The sequence below is a fragment of the Neurospora tetraspora genome (assembly GCF_033439725.1).
Source record: "Neurospora tetraspora strain CBS 560.94 chromosome Unknown B0H65scaffold_2, whole genome shotgun sequence".
NCBI classification, from domain to species: domain Eukaryota; kingdom Fungi; phylum Ascomycota; class Sordariomycetes; order Sordariales; family Sordariaceae; genus Neurospora; species Neurospora tetraspora.
Genome location: NW_026944384.1, coordinates 4,022,899 through 4,044,968, shown reverse-complemented (window position 1 = coordinate 4,044,968; position 22,070 = coordinate 4,022,899). Strand labels below are relative to the sequence as shown.

The window sequence follows — 22,070 nt, the reverse complement described above, 5'->3', positions numbered from 1 at the left end:
GAACTCGTCGTCAAGAAACAAGGATATCAAGGTACCTCCGTCTCTACTTTTACCCCGCGGTACACCATCTCGAACCATCTGACACACGACAACAAGCGACCAGCACCTGGCATCCAACAACCACAACAACAATAACATCCAGCATCATCCAGGCTCTCCAGCACCCAGCATCCAGCGTCTAACGGCGACGCCCTGTCCTGGCCTTTCTTCACACTTAATCTTTCTGAGCGCCAGCAATAGCACCACCATCTTCGCCTTGTCCCGCCGAACCTTCGGCCTTGTTCTCGGCGCCTTCATATATCGATACCTTTCTGTCTACTTTTTGACGCTGTAGATGTCCACCCATAGACTCTCGCAGAGACGATAAGAATATACGATTCCGACGAAACGCCGGCCGTATCGAGCACATTCTCGCTGATTTGCCAAACATCTTGCTGTACATTCCGAGTCATCAGCTTTCACTCCACGGACTTCCCGTCGCGCTCTTCTACATTCTTTCGGTTCCGTACCCCACACGGACCCGATCTTGTTTTCGCATCGAAATTTCCGGCGCATCATCACATCCGTAGCGGGGAACTCAACACCGACGCCCACTCATTTTACTACACCTTGGGCCGGCCGGCGACCAGCCCGGGTTTCCATATTGCGAATCACAACTTGGAAAGCGGACCCCTCCTCCGTTCGTAGCCCGGGATTGGGAATGGGATACAACACGCTACCACCTCGTCGATATCCACCCTATATAATCTCTCTCGGCAAGAACCCTTGAACAACAGCCAGCCAGCTTCGGCTCTCTCAACAGAGTCCCAGGCCCTCGGGCCCCTTCGTACATATATCTGCCCACCGACGGCAGACCCAAAACTTCGGACATATTAACCTCTGCGGAGAGAGGGTGAACAAAAGTGGGGGGAATCTTTGACTGGATCGGTAAAGCCTTCCGGACCGGGGCCGCAGGCATGGCGCCGAACCCGCCGGGCTCCTCCTCCACCGAGCGCTCGTACCATGGCGGGAACGGCAAGGCAGCAGCAGTCGTGGCTACCAAAATGCCGGGGACGCCGCGTCGGGAGGCTGGCGGCCATGGCCGAGAAAAGGCAGTTCAAGATCCGGGCCTAAAGGACTATGTACGTCTTTCTTTCTTGCTCACTCCCATTTTCCCCGGATGTGTTCGTAAGGGTGCTTTACCGCAAATCGTGTATGACATGTCGTGTTCAATGGGTTTGAAGCCCCAGTCAGCTCCTGGATTCCTCAAACTTAAACTTTCTACCCGGTGTTGAAGGGTCGTGGCAAGGCGGCTCGTACCGTGCCTACATTGCTTACATATGCACCTCTCGGCATGCTCAGTGGCTTGCATCGTCTGATCTCTTTGTTCAGCAGCACCGGCATGGGGCCACAGTGACCCGACTTATTAATACAACGATATCACATATTCAATTCTTGTGAGACATGGCTGACCTATGACCACATACGTGGGTGTTTAGCGACTCGGTGATTGCATCGGAAAAGGAGCCTTTGGGTCGGTCTACAAGGCCTTCAACTGGGGAACCGGCGAGGCCGTGGCCGTCAAGCAAATCAAGCTGGTCGATGTACCGAAAAGCGAGCTGCGGATGATCGAGGTGAGTTGGCTTGAGGATTTATAAAGTTCGTCCGAGCTTTTTCAAGCTGACATTGTATAGGCCGAAATCGATCTTTTGAAAAACCTTCACGTAAGCAGATACAGCAGCTATCAGTGAGGGAGGGAGAGAGATACTAACACCATCTAGCATGACAATATTGTCAAGTACATCGGCTTCGTAAAAACTGCGGATTGCTTGAATATTATCCTCGAGTAAGTGGTTTCCCTGAGCCGTGAAGAGACACTGAGAACACTAACACGAGTTGGACAGGTACTGCGAAAATGGATCGCTGCATTCGATATGTAAAGCCTACGGCAAGTTCCCGGAAAATCTCGTCGGGGTATACATGACCCAGGTCCTCCAGGGGCTGCAGTATCTGCACGACCAGGGTGTCATCCATCGAGATATCAAAGGTGCCAACATCTTGACTACCAAGGACGGCACCGTCAAGTTGGCAGACTTTGGCGTGTCAACCAGCACTCTAGCAGGCCCAGACAAGGAGGCGCAAGTAGTAGGGACACCCTACTGGATGGCTCCTGAAATTATCCAGTTGTCCGGTGCTACCTCTGCCTCGGATATTTGGAGTGTTGGGTGTACGGTTATCGAGCTCCTGCAAGGAAAGCCTCCATATCATCACCTGGCTGCGATGCCGGCTCTTTTTGCTATTGTCAACGATGACCACCCGCCTCTTCCAGAAGGAGTCTCGCCGGTTCGTACCCCTATTTTTCAAGCTGGATAAATTTGATATGCTGACCATGAGTTTAGGCTGCTCGTGACTTCTTAATGCAGTGCTTTCAGAAGGACCCCAACCTCAGAGTATCAGCAAAAAAGCTTTTGAGACATTCGTGGATTCAGGGCTGCCGGAGGAGTGATGCGCCGATATCAAAAGCACCATCAAACTTTAGCCAGGCCGTTGAGGAAGTCAAGCAATGGAACAAGGCGCTCAAGTCATCGGAAGCCAACCCCAGAACATCGATTGGCTCGGATCACGGCAATCCTTCCGCGCAGAATAGGAATACTTCTGGCCAGCACCGTCCAAACCTCTCTATCTCGACAAAGGTGCCTCCACAGCAACCGAAGCCGAAGCCGAGCGCAGAGGCCTTTAGGTCTCCTGCGGTAGAAGCTGGTGAGTATCGGAAATCAGAACTTGAGGAGGTGTTAGCTGACTGATGGTAAACAGATGATGATAACTGGGACAATGACTTTGCCACTGCAATTTCACCTAGTGCGCTCCACCTCCCTCACATCAAAGGGCAGGACAATTTTGGAGGACTTCTTTCCAGCGATCGGCTTAAAGCGTTTGCGTCCATTGACAGTTCGCGAGAAGACACGGAGAACTGGGACGAAGACTTTGGCGGAGATTTTGAGCAGACGATTCGTCCCTTGCCAAAGCGGTCAGAGAGGGCATCCGAGACAAAGTCTTCTCAGCAAGGACATAGGCGGCAAAGAAGCAGCAAAACCACGGTTCCAAGCGCCTCACAGACTAAGTCGCCTGTGAGGACGCAGTTCGGCAACAAGTTTGAGCTTCCACCCCGTCCTGAATCAATCTATCGTGAGCAGTCTACCGAGGACTACTCTGATCTCTTTGGCGATACGGACTCTGTGTTCAACAGTCGGCTTAATGTTGCCGTCAAGGTAAGAACTTCTCCACGCCATCGTCTGTCTCCTGATCCCTGCCGCCAATTTGCTGATCGTTTCGTTTTGTAGGACGTTCCACAACTATTTCACCCTTCGGATCTCACTAGTTTACCGCGCTCTACGGCATCACCTGTCAATGGCAGCAACATGCGGAGACAGTCGGCTTCCGCGCGGCCACCGTCAGCTCCTGAGCAGCCCGCCGTCAGAAGGACAAGGACGACAGTCGAGATCACAAAGTTTGCTGAGGACGAGGGTGATGAGGACTTTTCCGACATTTTCGGGGCCGAGCCGGAAAGCCTCACAAAACCGCCCAAGAGCGATGAGGGATCGGAGGATGGCCATCAGCTTATGCTCCTTTCCAAGTTGTCCAATAATTCTTGGCTTGGGGACGATGAAGACGAAGATGATCCGTTCGCCATGATGGATCCCGGCTGGGATGAGATGGACCTCGAGGCCAACATTGCGCGTGATAGACATGCTAGGTTGGCGGAGAAGGTGGAAGAGAGGGTGAAGTCTTTGAAACCGACGGAGAGTGAGGATATACTTGCTGATCTGGCTGAAGACTTGGTAAGTTTCTCTGTTTGTCTTGGAATTTGACACGGAAGTGGCTGACATGTTGATGTGGTTACAGCTCGCCCTACTATGGGAGAACACCGAGGTCAAGGATCTCATCATCAGTGCACATGGGTTGCTACCAATCCTGGAGATCTTGGAACCCTGCACGGTGAAGAGTCGTCAGCATATGATCTTGCAGCTACTGAAGATCGTCAATGCGGTAGGTGCCAATATCGGTGTTCATGATTGGAAAACTGTATGACTGTCCGGATACTAACTGGAAGCAGATTATATTGGATGACGTCGAGCTGCAAGAGAACCTGTGTTTCGTGGGCGGTATCCCAATTATCACCAAGTTCGCTGCTCGGCAGTATTCGAACGAAATTCGCCTGGAGGCTGCGGCCTTTGTTCGGCAGATGTACCAAACTTCTACTTTGACTCTACAGATGTTCGTCAGTGCAGGCGGTCTTAATGTCTTGGTAGAGTTCCTGGATGAAGACTATGACATGTCGCCTGACCTTGTTCTTATCGGTGTCAATGGCATTTGGAACGTCTTTGAGCTTCAGGTAAGTCCTGTTCTTGGACACCTGTCGTGATGTCAAGAAATCGTGCTAATTGTCAATCTAGGGCCCGACCCCAAAGAACGACTTCTGCCGCATATTCTCGCGGAGCAAAATCTTGGACCCATTGGCTGCAGTGCTGCACAAGGTCTTGGATGAAGATGACAGGGATGAGCTGTCCGAGCTGATTGAAGCTCGCATCGTCAATATCTTCTATCTCTTCTCGCAAGCTGAGAACTATGTGAAGGAAGTCGTTGCCGAGCGTTTTGTACTCAAAAGTATGTACTCCTTGCTCATCATGATGCCGGATCGGCTGCTAACAAGTACCACTATAGCTGTTCTAAAGGACCTCAGGCGGATGACACCTGCTCACCAGATCACTATGCTCAAGTTCATCAAGAACTTGTCCATGCTGTCAACAACGTTGGAATCATTACATTCTGCTGACGCCATTGACTACTTGATCGACGTTTTGAGCAACTCGATGAAGAGAGGGCAGCAGCATTTCCGCGAGATCTCCAACCAAGTGCTCAACACCATGTTCAACCTATGCCGACTCAGCAAAGAGCGTCAAGAATACGCTGCCAGCAATGGTATCATTCCACTGTTGCTGAAGATCATGAAGACTGATCGCCCGCCAAAGGAGTTTGTCCTCCCTATCCTGTGCGACATGGCACACTCTGGCAGCAAGGGCAGAAGATATCTGTGGCAGAACAATGGGTTGGAATTCTACGTTTCGCTCTTGGCAGATCAGTATTGGCAAGTCACCGCGCTGGATGCTATCTTTGTCTGGCTGGAAAAGGAGACGGCCAAGGTCGAACATCACTTACTCGACGGCAACTTCACCACGGCGATCACGTCTTGCTTCAACACCAACAAAGCAAATGCTTTCGACGCCAACCTTCTCGAACCGCTTCTTAAGCTTGTGCGACTTAGTCCCTCCGTGGCAGCATCGCTTGCCAAGGCAGAGATGTATGCCGGCATCGCCCAGAAACTGAGTCACAAGAAGGCCGTTGTGCGCCTTAACCTACTCCGTCTCGTGCGCAGTATCATGGACGGTTGCGAAGCCAACAACACACCCATGGCAACCCTGGCCACTTCGACTGCGGGCCGTGCGCTGCGTGTTCTCTTTGACGATATACAAATACTGGCAGATAAGGATCCGGCAGTACTGGTGCGCAACTTGGCATCGGAAATCGTTAGAAGCCATATCGACATCGACCTACAGCACGATGCAGCAGCCTTGGGCGCACTAAACATGGGTGCTGGGCCCTCGGCCGTCCCCAATCCGCTCAACAACCTGAATTCTGGACCACGCTCGCGGTCTGGCCCTCGGCGCAATACTAGTTATACACCGCCAGGCCTGCACGCCAGCATGCCACCCACGCCCACACACGGTCATCGAGCCTCGCAGTCCTCTTCGGCCGCATACATCGAAGTAGCATCGACGCCGAAACGCTCCGGAATCTCCCTAGCTCAGGAGCGCGAAGCCATGTACCGGTCGCACAGCAGAGACGGCGGCGTCCCGCTGATCAACATCCCGCGCCGAGTTAGCCAAGACACCTCAGCGGGCACTACTTCGTCGTCCTCATCCATGGGTTCGGCCGGCGGCGGCATAGGAACACCCTCAAGGATGCGACTGCCTCGCATGTCCATGACGCAGTATAGTTCTCCTAGACCGAGTCTATCATCTGCCGCCACGGCGCCCGGTGCGGTCTCAGCCACGGGCATGGGGATAGGTATATCCGGTATAGCGAGCAGTCGTGCCGAGCGTGAGCGGGAAAGAAGTGATAGCGCGCTTGGTAACCACAACAAGGAGAACTACAGGCGGATAAGGTCTGGGTCGTCAGTTGCGGGCCCCGAGGCGAGGATTCTAGGAGGAGAAGGGCTGTACTCGGTCTCGCCGACGGGAAGCGCTGTGAGCTTGTCTAGCAGTTTTCAAGGTAGTGGAGGAGGGGGTGGTGAGGGGTTCTCACGCAGCTACGGTGCGAGAGAGTCGTCGTTCTCCCTCACGGGTGGCAGTGGTGGTGGTGGTAGTGCAGGTGCCGGAAATGCTAAGCGCAGAAGTCGACCGCCTAGTTCGGATATGAGGTGGTCGTAGGACGGCCATCCTTTGTTGCCGAATGATGGGCGGACTGGCGGTGGGTCTGGCGCTTCCGAAAGACAGCGTCCTGGTAGTGCTCGTGGGACTGGGAGCGAGGCGGGAGCGTCGTCTTCGTCTACGGCGCCGAGTACGCCTACCAGTAGCGGTGGGAGGATTATGGGTGGCACGAGTGAAGTTCCGCTTAGTGCTTGTGGGAGAAAGAGTACTGCTAGTGGTAATATCGCTTCTGGTGGTAACAAGGAGGGCGTTGCTCGTCCTACTTCTTCTGGCGCAGGTAGCGGCAGTGGCAGCGGTAACGGTGTTGGTGGAAGTGGTGATCTTCGACATGGTCATGGGCATAGACAAACCAGACGGGGATTATTATTGTCTGGTCGGACGAATTCGTATCCTGCTCCTGCTTCGGCGGTTAGAGACGATAGAAGAAGAAGATAGTGTTATGGATTAAAAAAAGCATAGACATAACCAAAAGACAAGAAGGAGGAGGACAATGGGAGGTGTTCTTCGCTCATTTTTATTGTATAGGATATTTTCACAAGCCATGTACTTCATTCACGACAACTGGGAGTTAACAAGAAGTATTTGTAGCTTGGGAGGTTAGATGTGAATAATATCATCATGGGAGCTACTTAGATAGCTCGACAGCAATTCAAACCTTGAACCTTTCGATGGATGTCTATACAGGTAGATGTGATATGCAAGTCAAGCAGACGGCATGTGTACGTCTGTGCATACTCCTTGGTGCCTACCTCTATGTACAAATGCAGGGGCATTCCCAGCGTCTTTGCGTCTTGCGCAGGTGTTGGGGGATGTGTGTACGAGCGCTTGCATCAGCAGATGTCCCCCTCACGGTGACGGGATGGTGGTGACATCCCTTCTCGGATGTGAATTTGGAAGTCCAGTCCAATTTGATTCCGTCCACTTTATCTCCGTTTTCCATCCAGAAGAACACCTTCCCATGTCGCAAGATTGGCTGAATTTCAACGTGGGAAATTCAACAATGACACGACGAAGCGTATACCTCACGGCACTAGCAGCCTTTATCGCTGGTGAGTCTCCTGCCCGCCGGGAATCAAGTCAAGCTGATAATCCAACCAACGCAACGCCTCACTCACACCAAAACACAATAGTGACAACAATGACTTTAACCTCCATCTTGCTTCCGCGGTGGATTACCTACTCCTCCGTGACCTCCTCACATTCTCCTCACAAGCACCACGACTCACACTCACCTGTCCATGTCCATGTCTCCGCCTCCGGCTCCGAAGTCTTCCACGATTACATCGGCCTCCACCAGCGCTGTCAAACCCCCGTCACCGTCCTTGCCTACGGAAAACATGGGAAACACAACGGACAGCTTAAGTTGGAGTGTTTCCCCTTCCCAGATTCTCGATTCTGCTCCGGTTTCCATTCCGGCCCTAGCCTAGGTCCTCCTCCGTCACCCTCTCCCGGTCCCCCTCCTCCTCCTTCGGACCCCATCCCTGGCCCCAACCCTGATCCTCCCAAACCCGGCCCCGATATATCCACCGGTCAAGAGAAGCGCAGATTCTTCTGCACAACCTGGAAATCCACAGCATTCCTGATGAACCTATCCCTGGTTTTGGAGGCCGCTACGCTGGTGGGGTTTGTGGTTGTGCTGGTGCTTGCTGGCGGTGGGCAGGGCAGTGGGCAAGGCGGTGGGCGAGGTGGGCGAGGTGGGAGACGGAGGGGGAACGCGAGGGAAATGAGGCAAGAAAGGGACGAAAGAAAGGAAAAAGAAGGATGGAAGGTGTTGGCTTGGATGATCGGGGCGGTGGGGGTTGGGGAGGGGTTGGCGGGGGGTTTGGTGGTGAGTTATTCTGTTTCTTTTTTTTTATCTTCCCTTTTTGCTAATGGGTATGACGATGGGGGTGGTAGTGGTAAGGGTGGTGATGAGGATGAGGATGAGGATGATGATGATGGAATGTGGGCAACGGGATGTGGTGGTTGCCCCGGGTGACGGAAGGGATGTTTGGATGGATGGATGGAAATGGGGATATGCTCGCTACCCCTTGTTGTTTTCAGGGTACGGGGTAAGTCTAGAGAGGCAGAACAGAGGCTAACGTTTGCTCGCTAAAACTGGCGAGCTGCTTGCTTGCATAGGCCTATCTCTTCCATCACGATGATCTGTTTAACCAGATTCCGGGGTACCGATTGGGGGCATCTTGGTATCTTTGCATCTTTGGGGCACTGATTTCCATGGCCTGTGTGGCTGGGTTGATAGCTTCGGCTTTTGTGTTGCCGCTTGAGGATGGGTATGATGAGGCTTTGGGTGATGAGGGTGGTGGTCAGAGAGAGAGGGAAAGACTGCCGTTGCTCGGGTGAAAAGAGTCAAGTTCGGTTGGCTTGGTGTTGATACCCAGGGTCTGAATCTAATATCGAGAAATCGATAGTCCGGACTCCGGAGGAAGCTGGCTGTAATTTCACTACGCGCCGAGTATGCCGACTACCGTCGAAGCGAATTGCTTTCAAATTCATGGACGGATGTGTTCTGAATTCAGTTGGGATATAGCGAATCTGAATACCAACACTTTGAAGGTGGTGGCCGATCAAGAAGATTGTGATGTTGCTGTTGTCCATCCCCGGGTTTCGGCCGACCATATAGGGGTATGCATAATCCACTTGCCGAAAGAGATCCTAATGGTTCGGAAAAAAGGCAGACACTTTGAAGATGCCGAAAGATGGGCATTTGAGCATGATGAGCTTGGTCAAACTGTCGGTCATGTTTAAGCATTGTCCTCGGATTCCGATAATGTGTATGTTTGCACTCCGTGGCTCCCGTTGTCAGGGAACCAAACAAAGAACCGACTGAGGAATCAAGCGATTGTGGGGAAGATCCTGGCAGTTGTCAATTAACCCTGAATATGGGGACCCCAGGGCGAGCGGTCACTGGCTGGAATGCTACGTCCAAATTCCAAAATTCCCAAGAAAACAGAATTTTGTCAACAACCTGGAAATGGACTTTGGCCCCCTTGCATCGTGGCTCCGTGGGCCTGGATCCTGGATCAGTGGTGGTTCTGGTGGATTGAGATCAGTTGATGACACCGTATCGGGTCTCGGAAGTGGATGCATTTTGACTTTGACAGCAAGCCAGGTCAACAGGGGTTCTTCAGGTCCCGTCTTCACGAACTCTTCACTTTCTCTCTCTCACTTCCGTTCATCACATCCCGAGGGAGATTGTTAGTGACAGTGACACCTCCTCCTAGCTTGGACTCTCCCCCGGCTTACCAACTTTGCTTGGACATCCAGTAAGATTGCTTTCCTTTCATACGCTCGATCGCCTGTTCCGGGGTTCGCGCCAAGGTTCGGATACGCGTATTCGATCTTATACACCTCTTGGCCTGACTTTTCCATCTTTTTCCCCCGTCTCCGTCCCATGTTAATCTTCGATTGCGTTTCTTTTTGTTGGTTTTGATTCTCACCGCCCGTGATTTTAGGCGCCGGCCTTTCTAGTATAAAGACAACCTACGATCGTCGTTGGGTGGTGCGCCAGAAACCCCCTTTTTCTCTTTTTCAGAATGTCGTCGTCAAGGTACTCGCTACGGCAAACTCCACGGTACGTGTAAACAAACCCCCTTTTGTTTGCTTCCCCTATAAAATCCAATCACAAACCGCGTTGCTCGAGATGTAGCAAACATCCATCACCTTTGCGTGGGAGTTCATCCCAACTTTGTGTGGCATATGCGCCCAGACAAGGCGACTGCGTCTGTGCTTGGAAGATGGCGCAGGGAGGTCAAGGCGCGCTCCAGTTCTCAGGGGCGCATTTGACGCAGGCACCGCGTGGAGGATCTTGGAAACTCGAAAGTTGGAGATTTCCCCCCATGGATTAGAATCCTAGGGGAAGCCTGGTGTCGGGTGGTGCAGACTCCGGAACACACTTTCCCGCATCTCCCGATGGGCCCAGACTTGTGCCACCATGACACTTTCTCAACAACACCAATTTACCTACTACCGGGGCCATGCGAGGCCGCCTCCCGAGGCAAGCGCGGATTGCTGACATTCCATGATAGAAAGAAGGAACTCTTTCAGGGCATGGTGGAGACCCCTGTACGCCGCAACACTCGTCGCAGCAAGTCCCAAGTCCCAGAGTCCTCCGACGGTGAATCGAGCGCGTCGGCCACCGAGAACGTCGTGCCGAAAACGACCAAGGCGAAGAACGATACCCTCCGGAAGCGCAACTTGAAGACCACCGGCAAGTTCTTCGAGCACATCGACGAGGCAGAGAACACGATGCAGCCCACACCGCCCTACACCTCCTCGGAGGAGCCCGATGTCGAGAACGCGCCTCTGCTGAACGGAAATGCCAGCAGCAGCCGCAGCAGCCTCGACGCCAATGGCAAGCCCAGGGAGGAGAAGCTCATCGACGGCTGGAGGCCCGGCATGGACCCTAAGATCGACACCTCCGGCCACTTCGAGTTCGGCGGTTCGCTGGGCACCGGCGCCATGATGATTTTCTTCCCCATCCTCATGTGGTTCATGTGGATTGGCGCGACCCAATACAACGGCGGCATCCCCAGCCGCGAGCCCGGCCAGAGCTGGGCCGACTTTGCCGCCCACCTCTTCGACCTCGTCTACACCAAGGCTTTCCCCCACGCCAAAGCGTGGCTGTGGTACTGGACCTTCCTCGTCTTCGAGGGCGCCTTCTACTGCCTCATGCCCGGCGTCACCGCCTACGGCAAGCCTCTCCCGCACGAGGGCGGCAAGATGCTCAAGTACCACTGCTCGGCCTACGTCTCCTTCTACGTGACCTTCGCCGTCGCCGGCGTCCTGCACTTCACCGGCATCTTCCCCCTGTACCAGATCATTGACGAGTTTGGCCCCTTGCTCTCGGTCGCTATTATCTCGGGATTTATCGTCAGCATCGTTGCCTACATTTCGGCCTTTGTCCGCGGCGCCACTCACCGCATGACGGGCCACCACGTCTACGACTTCTTCATGGGCGCCGAGCTCAACCCGCGCATGTTCGGCGTTCTCGACTTCAAGATGTTCTTCGAGGTGCGCCTGCCATGGTACATCCTGCTCCTGCTCTCCCTGGGCGCCGCCGCCCGCCAGTGGGACCGGTACGGCTATGTCTCGGGCGAGGTCGGCTTCCTGGTGATGGCGCACTACCTGTACGCCAACGCGTGCTCCAAGGGCGAGGAGCTGATCGTGACGACCTGGGACATGTACTACGAGAAGTGGGGCTTCATGCTGATCTTCTGGAACCTGGCTGGCGTGCCCCTTTCGTACTGCCACTGCACCATCTTCCTGGCCAACCACCACCCGGACGAGTACCGGTGGAACCGGTTTGCCCTTGTCGGCCTCTACGTCTCTTACCTGTTCGTCTACTGGGTCTGGGACACGTGCAACAGCCAGAAGAACCGGTTCCGCGCCCAGGAGCGCGGCAAGCTGCTCTACCGCAAGACCTTCCCCCAGCTGCCCTGGCAGACGGTCAAGAACCCGCAGAAGATCGAGACCGAGACGGGCGACAGCATCCTGGTGGATGGCTGGTACGGTCTCGCCCGCAAGGTGCACTACTCGTGCGACGCCTACTTTGCCATCTGCTGGGGCCTGATCACGGGCTTCAGCAGCCCGTTCCCGTGGTTCTACCCCGTCTTCTTCTGCTGCATGATTGCTCACCGCGCGTGGCGTGACATTACTCGCTGCCGCGAGAAGTATGGTGATGCCTGGAAGGAGTATGAGAGGAGGGTTCCTTATCTTTTCATTCCGGTAGGTTTTTATACCCGTTGTTACCTGCTTGGTCAGTGGCACAGACAGTATGGCTGACTTGATTACCGCTAGTACGTCATCTAAAAACCGACTTACCATATCGCCCTTGGCTCTCCCACACCTATATTAGTGTGTAATAGGCTTTCGCCAGGCGAAGCCGCGGAGTAGACTTTTGGAAAGTATTCCCTTGGGGGGCGTTTAGATGGAAGAAGAAGAGAAGAACAAGACCTACACGAAATGATCAAAATACCCATACAATTCAGAGAGAAGATGTTGTAATAAAGATGAACAGGTAACGCAGAGGAAGAAGAAAGGAGAAGAAAGAGACCGTTTCACCTACCTACGATGTACCATAGTATTAATGGCGTAATGAGATGAGAGGCGAAAAGGAAAAGGAGTACGGTTGTGATGCATCGTCGGCGAGCGAGCAAGCGATGGGAAGCATTCCTCTTACCTTAACCTACCTACCTAATCGTAATGAGAATCAAAAAGGTGCAAACACATCCCATCCCGTACACAGCAGTGAACTCTAGTGGTGTTGATGCGACCTCCGAGTCTACCTATGCCAGTCTATCAGCCGAGTTAAGCATAACTTGAACGAGGCAGAAGGGTACCAGACAAGCAAACAAGCATTACTCTTTTCCCTTCCCACTCATAAAAAATAATGAAAGCATTGCAACACAACCTAGACTACAATACAGTCTTTTACCGTTCATCTTCTCTTCATGCCTACTTCCCTCCCTTCATCCCTGTCTATGCCAATCAGAGTCAAAAAAAACAAACCCTTTACAAAAACTGAAAAAGTAACCAGCCGGAAAAAAGTGAGATGTAATGCTTTGCGTTTGACCAGACCGTAATTGTGACAATTGTACACATGTAACATGCTTTCCATGAAAAACGCGACGCCCGTTGAGAAACTCCTCCGCGAGTGACGCCTTTCCCCTCCAAAAGATATGCGCCAGCTCTCCTGTGTTTTCATAACCCTCCTCTCTCTCCTGTTATCATTGTGGTGTTTCCTCCCGACTTTAGCTTCCAGCCCGGAACTGCCGCCCGCCATTTCATCCAACAAAGCAAGAATAAAGCCATTATTTTGCGTGATTAACCGGGCTGAGCGACAGTCAGGAAGAGCTGAAGGGTTGTGTGGTGAGGATATGAGAATCCGTTCGTGTTTCTTGAATCATTCGTTGTTTAGGTTCCAGGTATGGGGCTCTATGTTGTTTGTGTGCACGTGCTTGTCCCACCCATACCGGCGAGGATACCTAGACCGAGGTCTCTGGTTACTCATGGCGTTTAGCATGAGGTGTTGAGCGTAGCCTTGGAGTTCATCAAAAGAGCAACGATCAAACCGTAAAGACCTAGACAAACGGGTTAGCAAGTCATCGGACTGAAAATCCAGGAATGCAGAGGACTTACCCAAGACTTCGGCGAAAATGAGAATAAGAATCATGCCGACGAAGAGTCTGGGTTGTTGAGCAGTTCCACGGACACCAGCATCACCAACAATACCAATCGCGAAACCAGCAGCAAGACCGGCGAGACCGACGGCGAGACCAGCACCGAGTTGGATGAAGCCAGTGTAGAGAGCGTAGTGATCCTGCGTGAGAGCATCGGAAATCAAGACGGAGACGACGAGACCGTAGATACCAATGATACCAGCCATAATGACGGGAACAATGTCTTTAGAAGAGGTGAAGTTAGCATATGGATGTACGATACCACGCCGGAGCTCAAGTTGACTCTTGGGAATTCGACATACTCTTGACGATGAGGTCAGGGCGGAGGACACCCATGGCAGCGATACCAACACCGGACTTGGCAGTGCCGTACGAGGCACCAAGGCAGGTGAAGACGATGGCTGCTGTGCAGCCCATGGCACCGAAGAAGGGCTATACAAGCACATCATGTTAGTTATATACGGACGTTTTGTTGAGGTCTGCATCTGGCGGTTCGGTGGTCGGGGGTTCAGAGGACGTTGACGTCGCCGCCAAGGTTCGTGAACAGAACCGGGAGGGTACTAACCGCGTAAACAGGGCTGTATGACAAAACATTGTTAGCACATCTATCCTCAATAGGTAACGAGCTGTAGGCTACATCATTGAAGCCGACGTATACATTGTGTTTGGTGATGCTGAATAGCCCATGACCCAAGTGTGGATTCGGAGCATGGGCGAGCTCGGCGCGGGCCTCCAACTCCTCCTCCTCCTCCTCCATCATCGCGGACCGGGGTGGGTGCGAATGACCTACCAAAGATCGGACATTGTGAATGTGTTGTCGCGCGAGGCTGTATCAAAAGGTTGGATATAGAGTGGGTTGGAAATTGCCGTGCGAAACGTCGTGTGGTGGTGTGGGATGATGCGTGTTGTTGGGAAGAGTCGGGACTCGCGATCAGTGATGGGGTTACGGTTCGATGGGGTTGGTGACGGATCGAGTGTCAACTGTGTTGCTGGCTGGCAGGCTGGGAACGAGGTGTTTCCAGGTTGGCGCTTGACTGGCACTGCCTGCTGGGGCGCTGGGGCGAGCATCATGTTCCTGCCGCCAATCAGGTAGCACTTGCAAGACGGCTGCAGTTACGTAATCCGGAAGCGGACCAACCCATTCTTCCCCATCTGAACATTGCAGGCCGCAGAGGTCACTGCACCACGACCGACTGTGGCTTGCCATTTGTGGCTGCCTTGGTTGTGGCTGGTGCTGAAATTTTCGAGTCTGAAACCGAGTCGGCCGTTGGGGTAGCAGCCGCGCGCAGTCAATTCGTTATCACCGCTTTTTTTTTTCTCCAGCGAAAACGATCCACCTTCAACCACTTTTTCGCCCATCTCCTAGCAGTTGAACTCCCCAGGGCGAGCACAACGCAGTGAACCCTGGTGTCCAAAGTTTTCCAATCAATCATCCAAACAACAAATACTCCTATCAAAATGTCTGGTCAAAACGAATCTGCTGCCTGGCCCAAGGCCGAGGACGGTGCTCTCGTCCAGGAGCTCCTCGACTGCGTCCAGCAGGCCAGCCACTACAGACAGCTCAAGAAGGGTGCCAACGAGGCCACCAAGTCGTATGTGCACTTCCAACTCTGCCTACGGCTTCTCTTCAGCGACATGCAACTAACACACACGATAGGGTCTCCCGCGGTACCAGCGAGTTGGTCATCCTCGCTGCTGATACTCAGCCCTTGAGCATCGTTCTTCACATTCCTCTGCGTACGTCTATACCCAACGTGGTGAAAGCCCATAGAATTGAGCAGAACACTAACTTGTGGGTCTATAGTCTGCGAGGACAAGAACGTCCCTTACGTCTACGTTCCTTCCAAGACCGCCCTCGGCCGTGCCTGCGGTGTCTCCCGCTCGGTCATTGCCGTCTCCCTCACCTCCAACGAGGCTTCCGATCTCAACTCCAAGATCCGTGCCCTCCGTGACAAGGTTGAGCGTCTCGCTATGTAAGCGCAGCACTATTTGGAAAGGATATAGTGGAATAGGAGAATTTTGTGTTAGGTTGATAATACCCCGGGTCTCGTACTAGCTGGAAGGCAGTCACGGCGACTATAGCGGGACAAAAAAAATGGAAAAACGTTCAAACTGCACTCCCGGCTTGAACGTCGATGGCCCGTTCATGTGTAACTGCTGTGGTGACTACGTTTGGTGTTCTTTGGCTATCGCGCCTGTGATACCTTCAGCATGACCTCGAGGTTTCAGGGTTTGGGTTATGGGTGGGTGTAAAACTTTTTGCGGTTCGCGACACGTTAGGCAGAGTCCCTTGCTGGCCAGAACCATGAAGGTGGGGGTCTGGAGTCACCCTTGGGGCCAGGCCAAACCCCCCTGGCTGGAAAGAGTGGAAAATGACGTCGGGTTCCATCCGACTTTAGCGCATGTGCCCCACGCCCTGTCAGGACCCGACATCAACCAGTCACTTTCCACTCAACGAGCGAGGGACGACCCAGGAACTGCCCGAACCCAGGGCAGCACTGCATCGAACCCAACCGACGGGATAGTGACCCCGTTCTTTTCCCCAAACTTTGGAATCCTCCCCTGATCCTCCTATCTTGTTTCCATCCCAAGTTTCGGCTGAAAGATAACCTAAGTTCCATATTCTTCAATCTAGTCGTTTCTTCTCGACAATCGACTCCTTGCTGTATTTGGGTCTTCGAGTTCAACCTCGTACAGAAATCCACAAGGACCTAGAAACGAGGTCCCAGTTACTCGGCGAGTACCTGCTTCATGGGTAGAAGCATAACTGAACCAAAATGACGAGTCTCGCGCGAAAGGTGCTGATATGCGCCGCTGTTGACGGCCTTATCCTACAACCTCTCCACTCCAAGAAAGATCAGCAACGCGCTTCACCTCTGATCAAGATCAAGTACGGCACTGCCTCGGTATCGCAAACTTCCAGAGATTCGGTACCCGAATTATCGAACCCTGACTCCTCCTTCGAAGCTTTTGGAATTGTTGGTTAGTCTTTGCGCCGCCCAGGGACTCTGCGCGACGTTGTGGCTGATTATCGGCGCATCTTACAGGTATCCTTACTGTCTTTCGATACAGCTACCTCATTTCCATTACCGGACGCCAGCAAGTCGCCCAGATCCGCGGTCAACCCATATATGTCGTAACCGAAGTCGCCCTTACGCCGTGTACTTCGCAGAACGATGCCGCCGAGGCAGTGGCCAAGACCGCTCTAGCCCTCAGCAACCGTGAGGCGGCTCACTCGGACGATGATACAGCGAGCGAGGATGACGCCCCGCGGGATTCAGGGAGTAACGACGAGGCCATCGACGATGTCCTGGATCCAACGGAGGGAGAGGAGTCGTCAGGAGAAACAGGCCCCAGCGCCACACCGCGTAGCAGTATCGCAAAGGATGTCATCACACGCCGTGGAAGCTATGGTCGTTTTGCAAAAAGCTGGTTTAGTCGCTCAGGTTGGACCATGGATCAGAAGAGGAACATGGGCCTCGGCGCAGAGCAGCTTGAAAGGGCCAATGCAAGCAAAGCCGAGGCCAAGACGGGTTCGGATGCTGCAAAACGTGTCCCTCGCAAGTTCCCCTTGCCGAGTGATGCCGTCGAGAATGATTCGGCTGCAGTGAGCCTGTTGCCAAAGCTACTAAGAACCACCCAAATTCTGTTTGGCTCGAGTCGTACCTTTTACTTCTCGTACGACTACGATATCACCCGTAGCGCAGCCAACCCGGCGCCTCCTTCTACGCCCCTGGTACCGTTGGTTAACCATGTCGACCCGACTTTCTTCTGGAATAAGAACGTCATGCAGCCTTTTATCGATGCTGGTGTGGACTCCTTGGCTCTACCCCTTATGCAGGGCTTTGTAGGTCAGCGTACCTTCACCGTCGACAGTAATCCGCCGCAGGTCGATGATGCTGCTAAGGACTCGCTCGAGCTGAAGGACATGGACTGTGACAACAAAGCTGCGGCCAACCCAGCTCCTACCAGTTCCGAGGGAGGCTCTGAGGAAAGCCGCCCCACAGAAAAGAAGTTTGACATTACGGTGATTTCCAGAAGGTCAACCAAAAGAGCAGGACTGCGGTACCTCCGTCGCGGCATTGACGAAGGAGGCAATGTTGCCAATTGTGTTGAATCCGAGCAAATCCTCTCACCTGCTGAAGGGACATCCGACCCTGATGCCAAGGTCTACTCCTTTGTTCAGATCAGGGGAAGCTTCCCAGTGTTCTTCACCCAATCTCCCTATTCACTGAAGCCCGCACCAGTCCTACAGCATTCACCCGACACCAACTATGCGGCACTAAAGAAGCACTTCGAATGGCTCAGGCAGAAGTACGGGTTGATACAGTGCGTCAACCTCGTGGAAAAGCATGGCGTTGAAGCGCCAATAGGACAGCGATACGAGGAAAACATCAAGCGACTTAACGAGGAAGAGTCAAAGCCCGAGGATGACCAAATCGCATTCGAGTGGTTCGACTTCCATCATGTCTGTCGCGGGATGAAGTTCGAGAACGTATCCGTTCTACTGGAGACTTTGGGCCCCAGACTTGAGAAATGGGGAAGCACAGTCATTGCGAATGACCGGATCGAAACCCAACAGCTCGGTGCTTTCAGAACCAACTGCATGGACTGTCTTGACCGCACCAACGTCTGCCAAAGCTCCTTTGCCAAATACATGCTGGACACGCAGTTGAAGGAGCTGGGCTTCGACATGAATCTACAAAAGGACCAAGAGAACGCTTGGTTCAACACTCTCTGGGCTGATAACGGGGATGCAATCTCCAAGCAGTATGCCTCCACGGGTGCAATGAAGGGTGACTATACGAGGACTCGGAAGAGAAACTACCGCGGAGCTTTGACCGATGCAGGTTTGTCCGTGACTCGGTTGTTCAACGGGTATGTTGCAGGCTTCGAAGTTATTGCACCGATGAGACATACTGACCTTTTGTGTGTGCCAGCATGTTCAACGATTTCTTCCTCCAGACGACCATCGATTTCCTCCTAGGCAATGTGACCTCCTTAGTGTTCGAGGAATTCGAGGCCAACATGATGACCAAGGACCCGGCAATGTCCATGCAGAAGATGCGGGAGCAAGCCATTGAGCTTTCGCAGAAGCGCGTCATTGCCGATGAGTCCGAAGAGTTCATAGGTGGCTGGACTCTCCTGACGCCAAACGTGCCCGATACTATCCGCTCTTCCTCGTTTGAGGAAGCAGTCCTCTTGCTCACAGATAAGGCCTTGTATCTTTGCAGGTTTGATTGGAACCTTGACAAGGTCTCCTCATTCGAACGCGTCGACTTGGCCCACGTTACGAAGATCAAATTCGGCACCTACATCACCTCGACAATCTCAGCAGCCCAGGTCGATGAGATGCGTAATGTAGGACTCATCGTCGAGTACAAACCTGGCCTCACAGACATCACCCGAGTCAACACGCGGTCACTATCCACCTCAGTGTCCGGTGCGTCCAAGATGGGCCGCGAGCCAACTTCTGGTATCGATGCCGCGGAGCAGGAACGCCAAGCGGCCAAGGAAGCTGCTGCTGCTGCCTCCGAAGACAAGCCTGCACCTGCCACAGCCCCGATAGCTGGCATTGCCGAGGGCATCGCCGGGTTTTTCACACCACGTTCTCAAGAACCACAGGCGCGCAAGGTTGCTCTTAAGGCGCTTCACAGCATCACTTCGGCGGCTGATCCCATGGCCAAGAGCAAGGAAGATGAGCCGGGGGCTATCAAAAGACTCTCTGAAATGCAGCAGATCATTCTCATTGCCTCTGAGATCGAGAGACTTACGATTAGGAGCCAGCCTAAGCTTCAGGCCAAGAAGGACGGGGAATCAGGGCTGATCGAAAAGGGGGATATCATCTCTTTGGCAGATGCGAAGACGAATACCGGCTTGCTGGAGCAACTTGGTCATTCGCTCAAGAAGATGATCTGGGCTTAACGATGTACGTCTAGTACAGGCACGAGGGTTGTGGCGACGGTGCCAGAGGTCAACGAGTTGTGGCCAAGCAAGCACATGAAGGTACCGAATACTGTTCCTTTTTCAGCGAGAAGGGAGCGCCGGTCGAAGGATATCAGGTGCACGAACACACAGGCAGGATAGTTAGATATCATAACATACCAACACAATAACCTTTTAAAACTCCTGAAACACCCATTAAGAGACCAGCCACCAGTACTTTTCCATCCAGATACATTCCCATTTTTCCCATCCAACGCTCCATTCCACCCCCATCACTCCTCATCACTCCCCTCACTCCCCTCACTATCCTCCTCCTCCTCCGGCGCATTCTCATCCACCAACCGATACAAATGCAACTGATACCTCATATTCTCCAACCCAATCGGATAATCCAGTCCCGGTTCCCCGCCTCTCCCCTCCGCCAGCCTAAACCAGCTGGACTTTCTCGTCTCCAACTTCCTCCACTTCCTGCCCTCCACCACCGCCGTCGCTTTGCCATGTTTGTCAGTAGCCAAGAGCACCCGATCCAAAAGCCAAGCCATAGGATATTTTTTGGACGCATCCTTGCCCACTGTCGTCTCCGAGTAAGAACCCGGGCTGTCGACAACAAGCAACAATGACCCCAAAGCCAAAGAGGCGGTCAAGTCCAGAAGGAACTTGGTGGTGCGGCCGATGCCCGAGGACGTGAAGAGTTCGTTGAGGGTGAAGAGTAATGTCACCAACGTTGGCACCACATCCTTATCCTTCTTATCCGCCAACAACACACGGGAGAACCCTTCCTTCCCTAGCTCTAGCGCATCCTGCTGGATGAAATTCGACGAGATCCGCGAGGCGGGGGACAGGAGCGGGACGTTGGCGGCCTTGGCGGCGGCGCTGGCGTATTTGGAGATGGGAGGGGTGGTGGTTAGGGAGGTTTGCAGGAGGGAGAGGAGGGGGGAGTAGGGGGCGGAGTCGAGGAGGGTTATGGATCCTGACAGAGATTTTGAAGGTTGTTGGTTGAGGAAGGAGCCGAGGGCGACGAGCTCGGCTGGGCCGCCGCCTATGCTCAGGATGTTGAGTTTGGGAGTTGTTGTTTTTTGAGGAGGGGAGAGGGAGAGGTTGGCGGTTTGGGAGGCGAGGGAGTCTTCTTCTGTGTCGTCTTTTGGTGTTTCGGTTTCTTCTTCTTCTTCCTGTTTTTGTTCTCCTTCTAACGGGGTGGTGACCTCCACCACCTCCTCCTCCTCCTCAACAATGATCGAATCCAAATGTTTCCTGATCCCGCTCAAGATAGAAGAATAGCACAAAGCGCGAGTAGGGCTCCAGCGAGTCGTATACACAGCCAAGTACTCGGGGTCACCAAACGCCTTTGCGAACTCGCGCTCATAGAGGGCTTGCTTCACGGCCTGGAGAGTGGAGGTGAAGGTGTCGGAAAAGAGGACATCAGAGAAAGTATCTCGAAAGACATTGAGGATGATCTGCTGGTGTTTCTTGTCGAGCACCGGGAAGGGTTCGTATTGTTCGTCTTCATCTTCTTCCTTGATCGACTCCTGCTTAGTGCCCGGTTGCTGTGTTCTCCTGCCGTCGTTGCCGTTCCGGTTGAGATTGCACTTTCGAGATCTGTGGGATGAGGGCCTACGGGATCCTCCACCGTGGTTGCCCTTGCCGTTGCCCTTCGCGGCACAGTTTCCTTGGACCATTTTCGCTTTTCACAAATTTATCAGCTTGGTTGATGCTGTTGTGGTTGGTATTTAGCTTTTCATCAGTTCGAATTTGGCAACCCTTGGAGTGTAAGTTTGTTGATATCTCCATTATCAAATGCCGGCGGCATCGATTAGTGCAGTTTACATTTGCCGGATGTAACCCCGCCAAAATTATTCATCTTATCATGGATGATCTTATCGTGACCCTAACCCTGAGATCTGCTCCCTCTGACGTAGTACTTTTGTTGACCCAAAATGCAGGGACCGACCATTGACTCAGACGCTCTCGACAGCGCACAGAGCATTGGTTGCAGGGTCTTTTTCTCTTTATCTCAATGAGACGTGCCTGATAATATGCAAGGTGTGGCAAGATGGGCTGGACTGGGCTGAACTCTCCATTCCGCTGGTGTTAAGTCCGTGGGGGAACAAAACCTCGTGGGGAAGGGATCCATATTGAGGGGTTCAAGTGCTTGATAAATCCGAAGCCCCAAGCGGCCAATCACCGTCCTTCGAGCAAAGCCTTTGGATGACGATATCGCCTGCGTATTTGTTGATGGATTTGGGATGAAAGCACTTGGATTTAATCCCAAATTTATGAGATGGAAGATAAGATCTGACATGGAATGAGGATTTGTCGTACCTGCTTCCAGTGCGCAAGGGACGTGTGAACGCAACTCCATAAGATGCAGGGCTTACGTCGACTTACAACGCAGCCGAGCGCAGCCACACGGTAACCGTTTATGGGAAACAATGTGGAATCATCAGGAACCTGGAATAAAGCGGCTTCTGTGGCTTTG

At 53.1% G+C, this 22,070-nt stretch overlaps 7 protein-coding genes across 7 annotated transcripts; 5 read left to right on the top strand and 2 right to left on the bottom strand.

The window, feature by feature from the left end:
• Positions 1-1,406: 1,406 nt before the first annotated feature.
• B0H65DRAFT_116015 (putative SEPH-like protein) lies at positions 1,407-6,825 on the top strand. Its single transcript, XM_062820652.1, has 11 exons — positions 1,407-1,613; positions 1,674-1,703; positions 1,761-1,825; positions 1,884-2,322; positions 2,379-2,739; positions 2,794-3,248; positions 3,321-3,818; positions 3,883-4,026; positions 4,094-4,372; positions 4,434-4,644; positions 4,702-6,825. Exons 1-11 carry the CDS (start codon positions 1,605-1,607, stop codon positions 6,465-6,467), a joined length of 4,257 nt encoding a protein of 1,418 aa, XP_062684669.1. The 5' UTR covers positions 1,407-1,604; the 3' UTR covers positions 6,468-6,825.
• On the top strand, positions 6,826-8,685 carry B0H65DRAFT_115989 (uncharacterized protein). The gene is made up of 2 exons (XM_062820651.1): positions 6,826-7,516; positions 7,598-8,685. The coding sequence occupies exons 1-2, from the start codon at positions 7,183-7,185 to the stop codon at positions 8,443-8,445; spliced, it is 1,182 nt and encodes a 393-aa protein (XP_062684668.1). The 5' UTR covers positions 6,826-7,182; the 3' UTR covers positions 8,446-8,685.
• Positions 8,686-9,865: 1,180 nt separating this feature from the next.
• Positions 9,866-12,702, top strand: B0H65DRAFT_457690 (Delta(24(24(1)))-sterol reductase). Its single transcript, XM_062826367.1, has 3 exons — positions 9,866-10,041; positions 10,496-12,194; positions 12,267-12,702. Exons 1-3 carry the CDS (start codon positions 10,004-10,006, stop codon positions 12,276-12,278), a joined length of 1,749 nt encoding a protein of 582 aa, XP_062684667.1. The 5' UTR covers positions 9,866-10,003; the 3' UTR covers positions 12,279-12,702.
• A 665-nt stretch (positions 12,703-13,367) lies between these two features.
• Positions 13,368-14,451, bottom strand: B0H65DRAFT_116084 (H+-transporting ATPase lipid-binding protein). The gene is made up of 5 exons (XM_062820653.1): positions 14,307-14,451; positions 14,214-14,226; positions 13,951-14,080; positions 13,608-13,871; positions 13,368-13,549 (listed from the first exon to the last, which is right to left on the bottom strand). Exons 1-5 carry the CDS (start codon positions 14,357-14,359, stop codon positions 13,485-13,487), a joined length of 525 nt encoding a protein of 174 aa, XP_062684666.1. The 5' UTR covers positions 14,360-14,451; the 3' UTR covers positions 13,368-13,484.
• A 485-nt stretch (positions 14,452-14,936) lies between these two features.
• On the top strand, positions 14,937-15,756 carry B0H65DRAFT_115900 (putative 13 kd U4/U6.U5 snRNP associate protein). The gene is made up of 3 exons (XM_062820648.1): positions 14,937-15,240; positions 15,306-15,385; positions 15,453-15,756. Exons 1-3 carry the CDS (start codon positions 15,107-15,109, stop codon positions 15,623-15,625), a joined length of 387 nt encoding a protein of 128 aa, XP_062684665.1. The 5' UTR covers positions 14,937-15,106; the 3' UTR covers positions 15,626-15,756.
• Positions 15,757-16,320: 564 nt separating this feature from the next.
• Positions 16,321-19,720, top strand: B0H65DRAFT_115902 (SAC1 family phosphatidylinositol-3-phosphatase). The gene is made up of 3 exons (XM_062820649.1): positions 16,321-16,630; positions 16,696-18,526; positions 18,589-19,720. Exons 1-3 carry the CDS (start codon positions 16,426-16,428, stop codon positions 19,571-19,573), a joined length of 3,021 nt encoding a protein of 1,006 aa, XP_062684664.1. The 5' UTR covers positions 16,321-16,425; the 3' UTR covers positions 19,574-19,720.
• On the bottom strand, positions 19,552-21,502 carry B0H65DRAFT_115965 (uncharacterized protein). The gene has a single exon (XM_062820650.1). It carries the CDS (start codon positions 21,268-21,270, stop codon positions 19,867-19,869), a length of 1,404 nt encoding a protein of 467 aa, XP_062684663.1. The 5' UTR covers positions 21,271-21,502; the 3' UTR covers positions 19,552-19,866.
• Between the last annotated feature and the right edge of the window lie 568 nt (positions 21,503-22,070).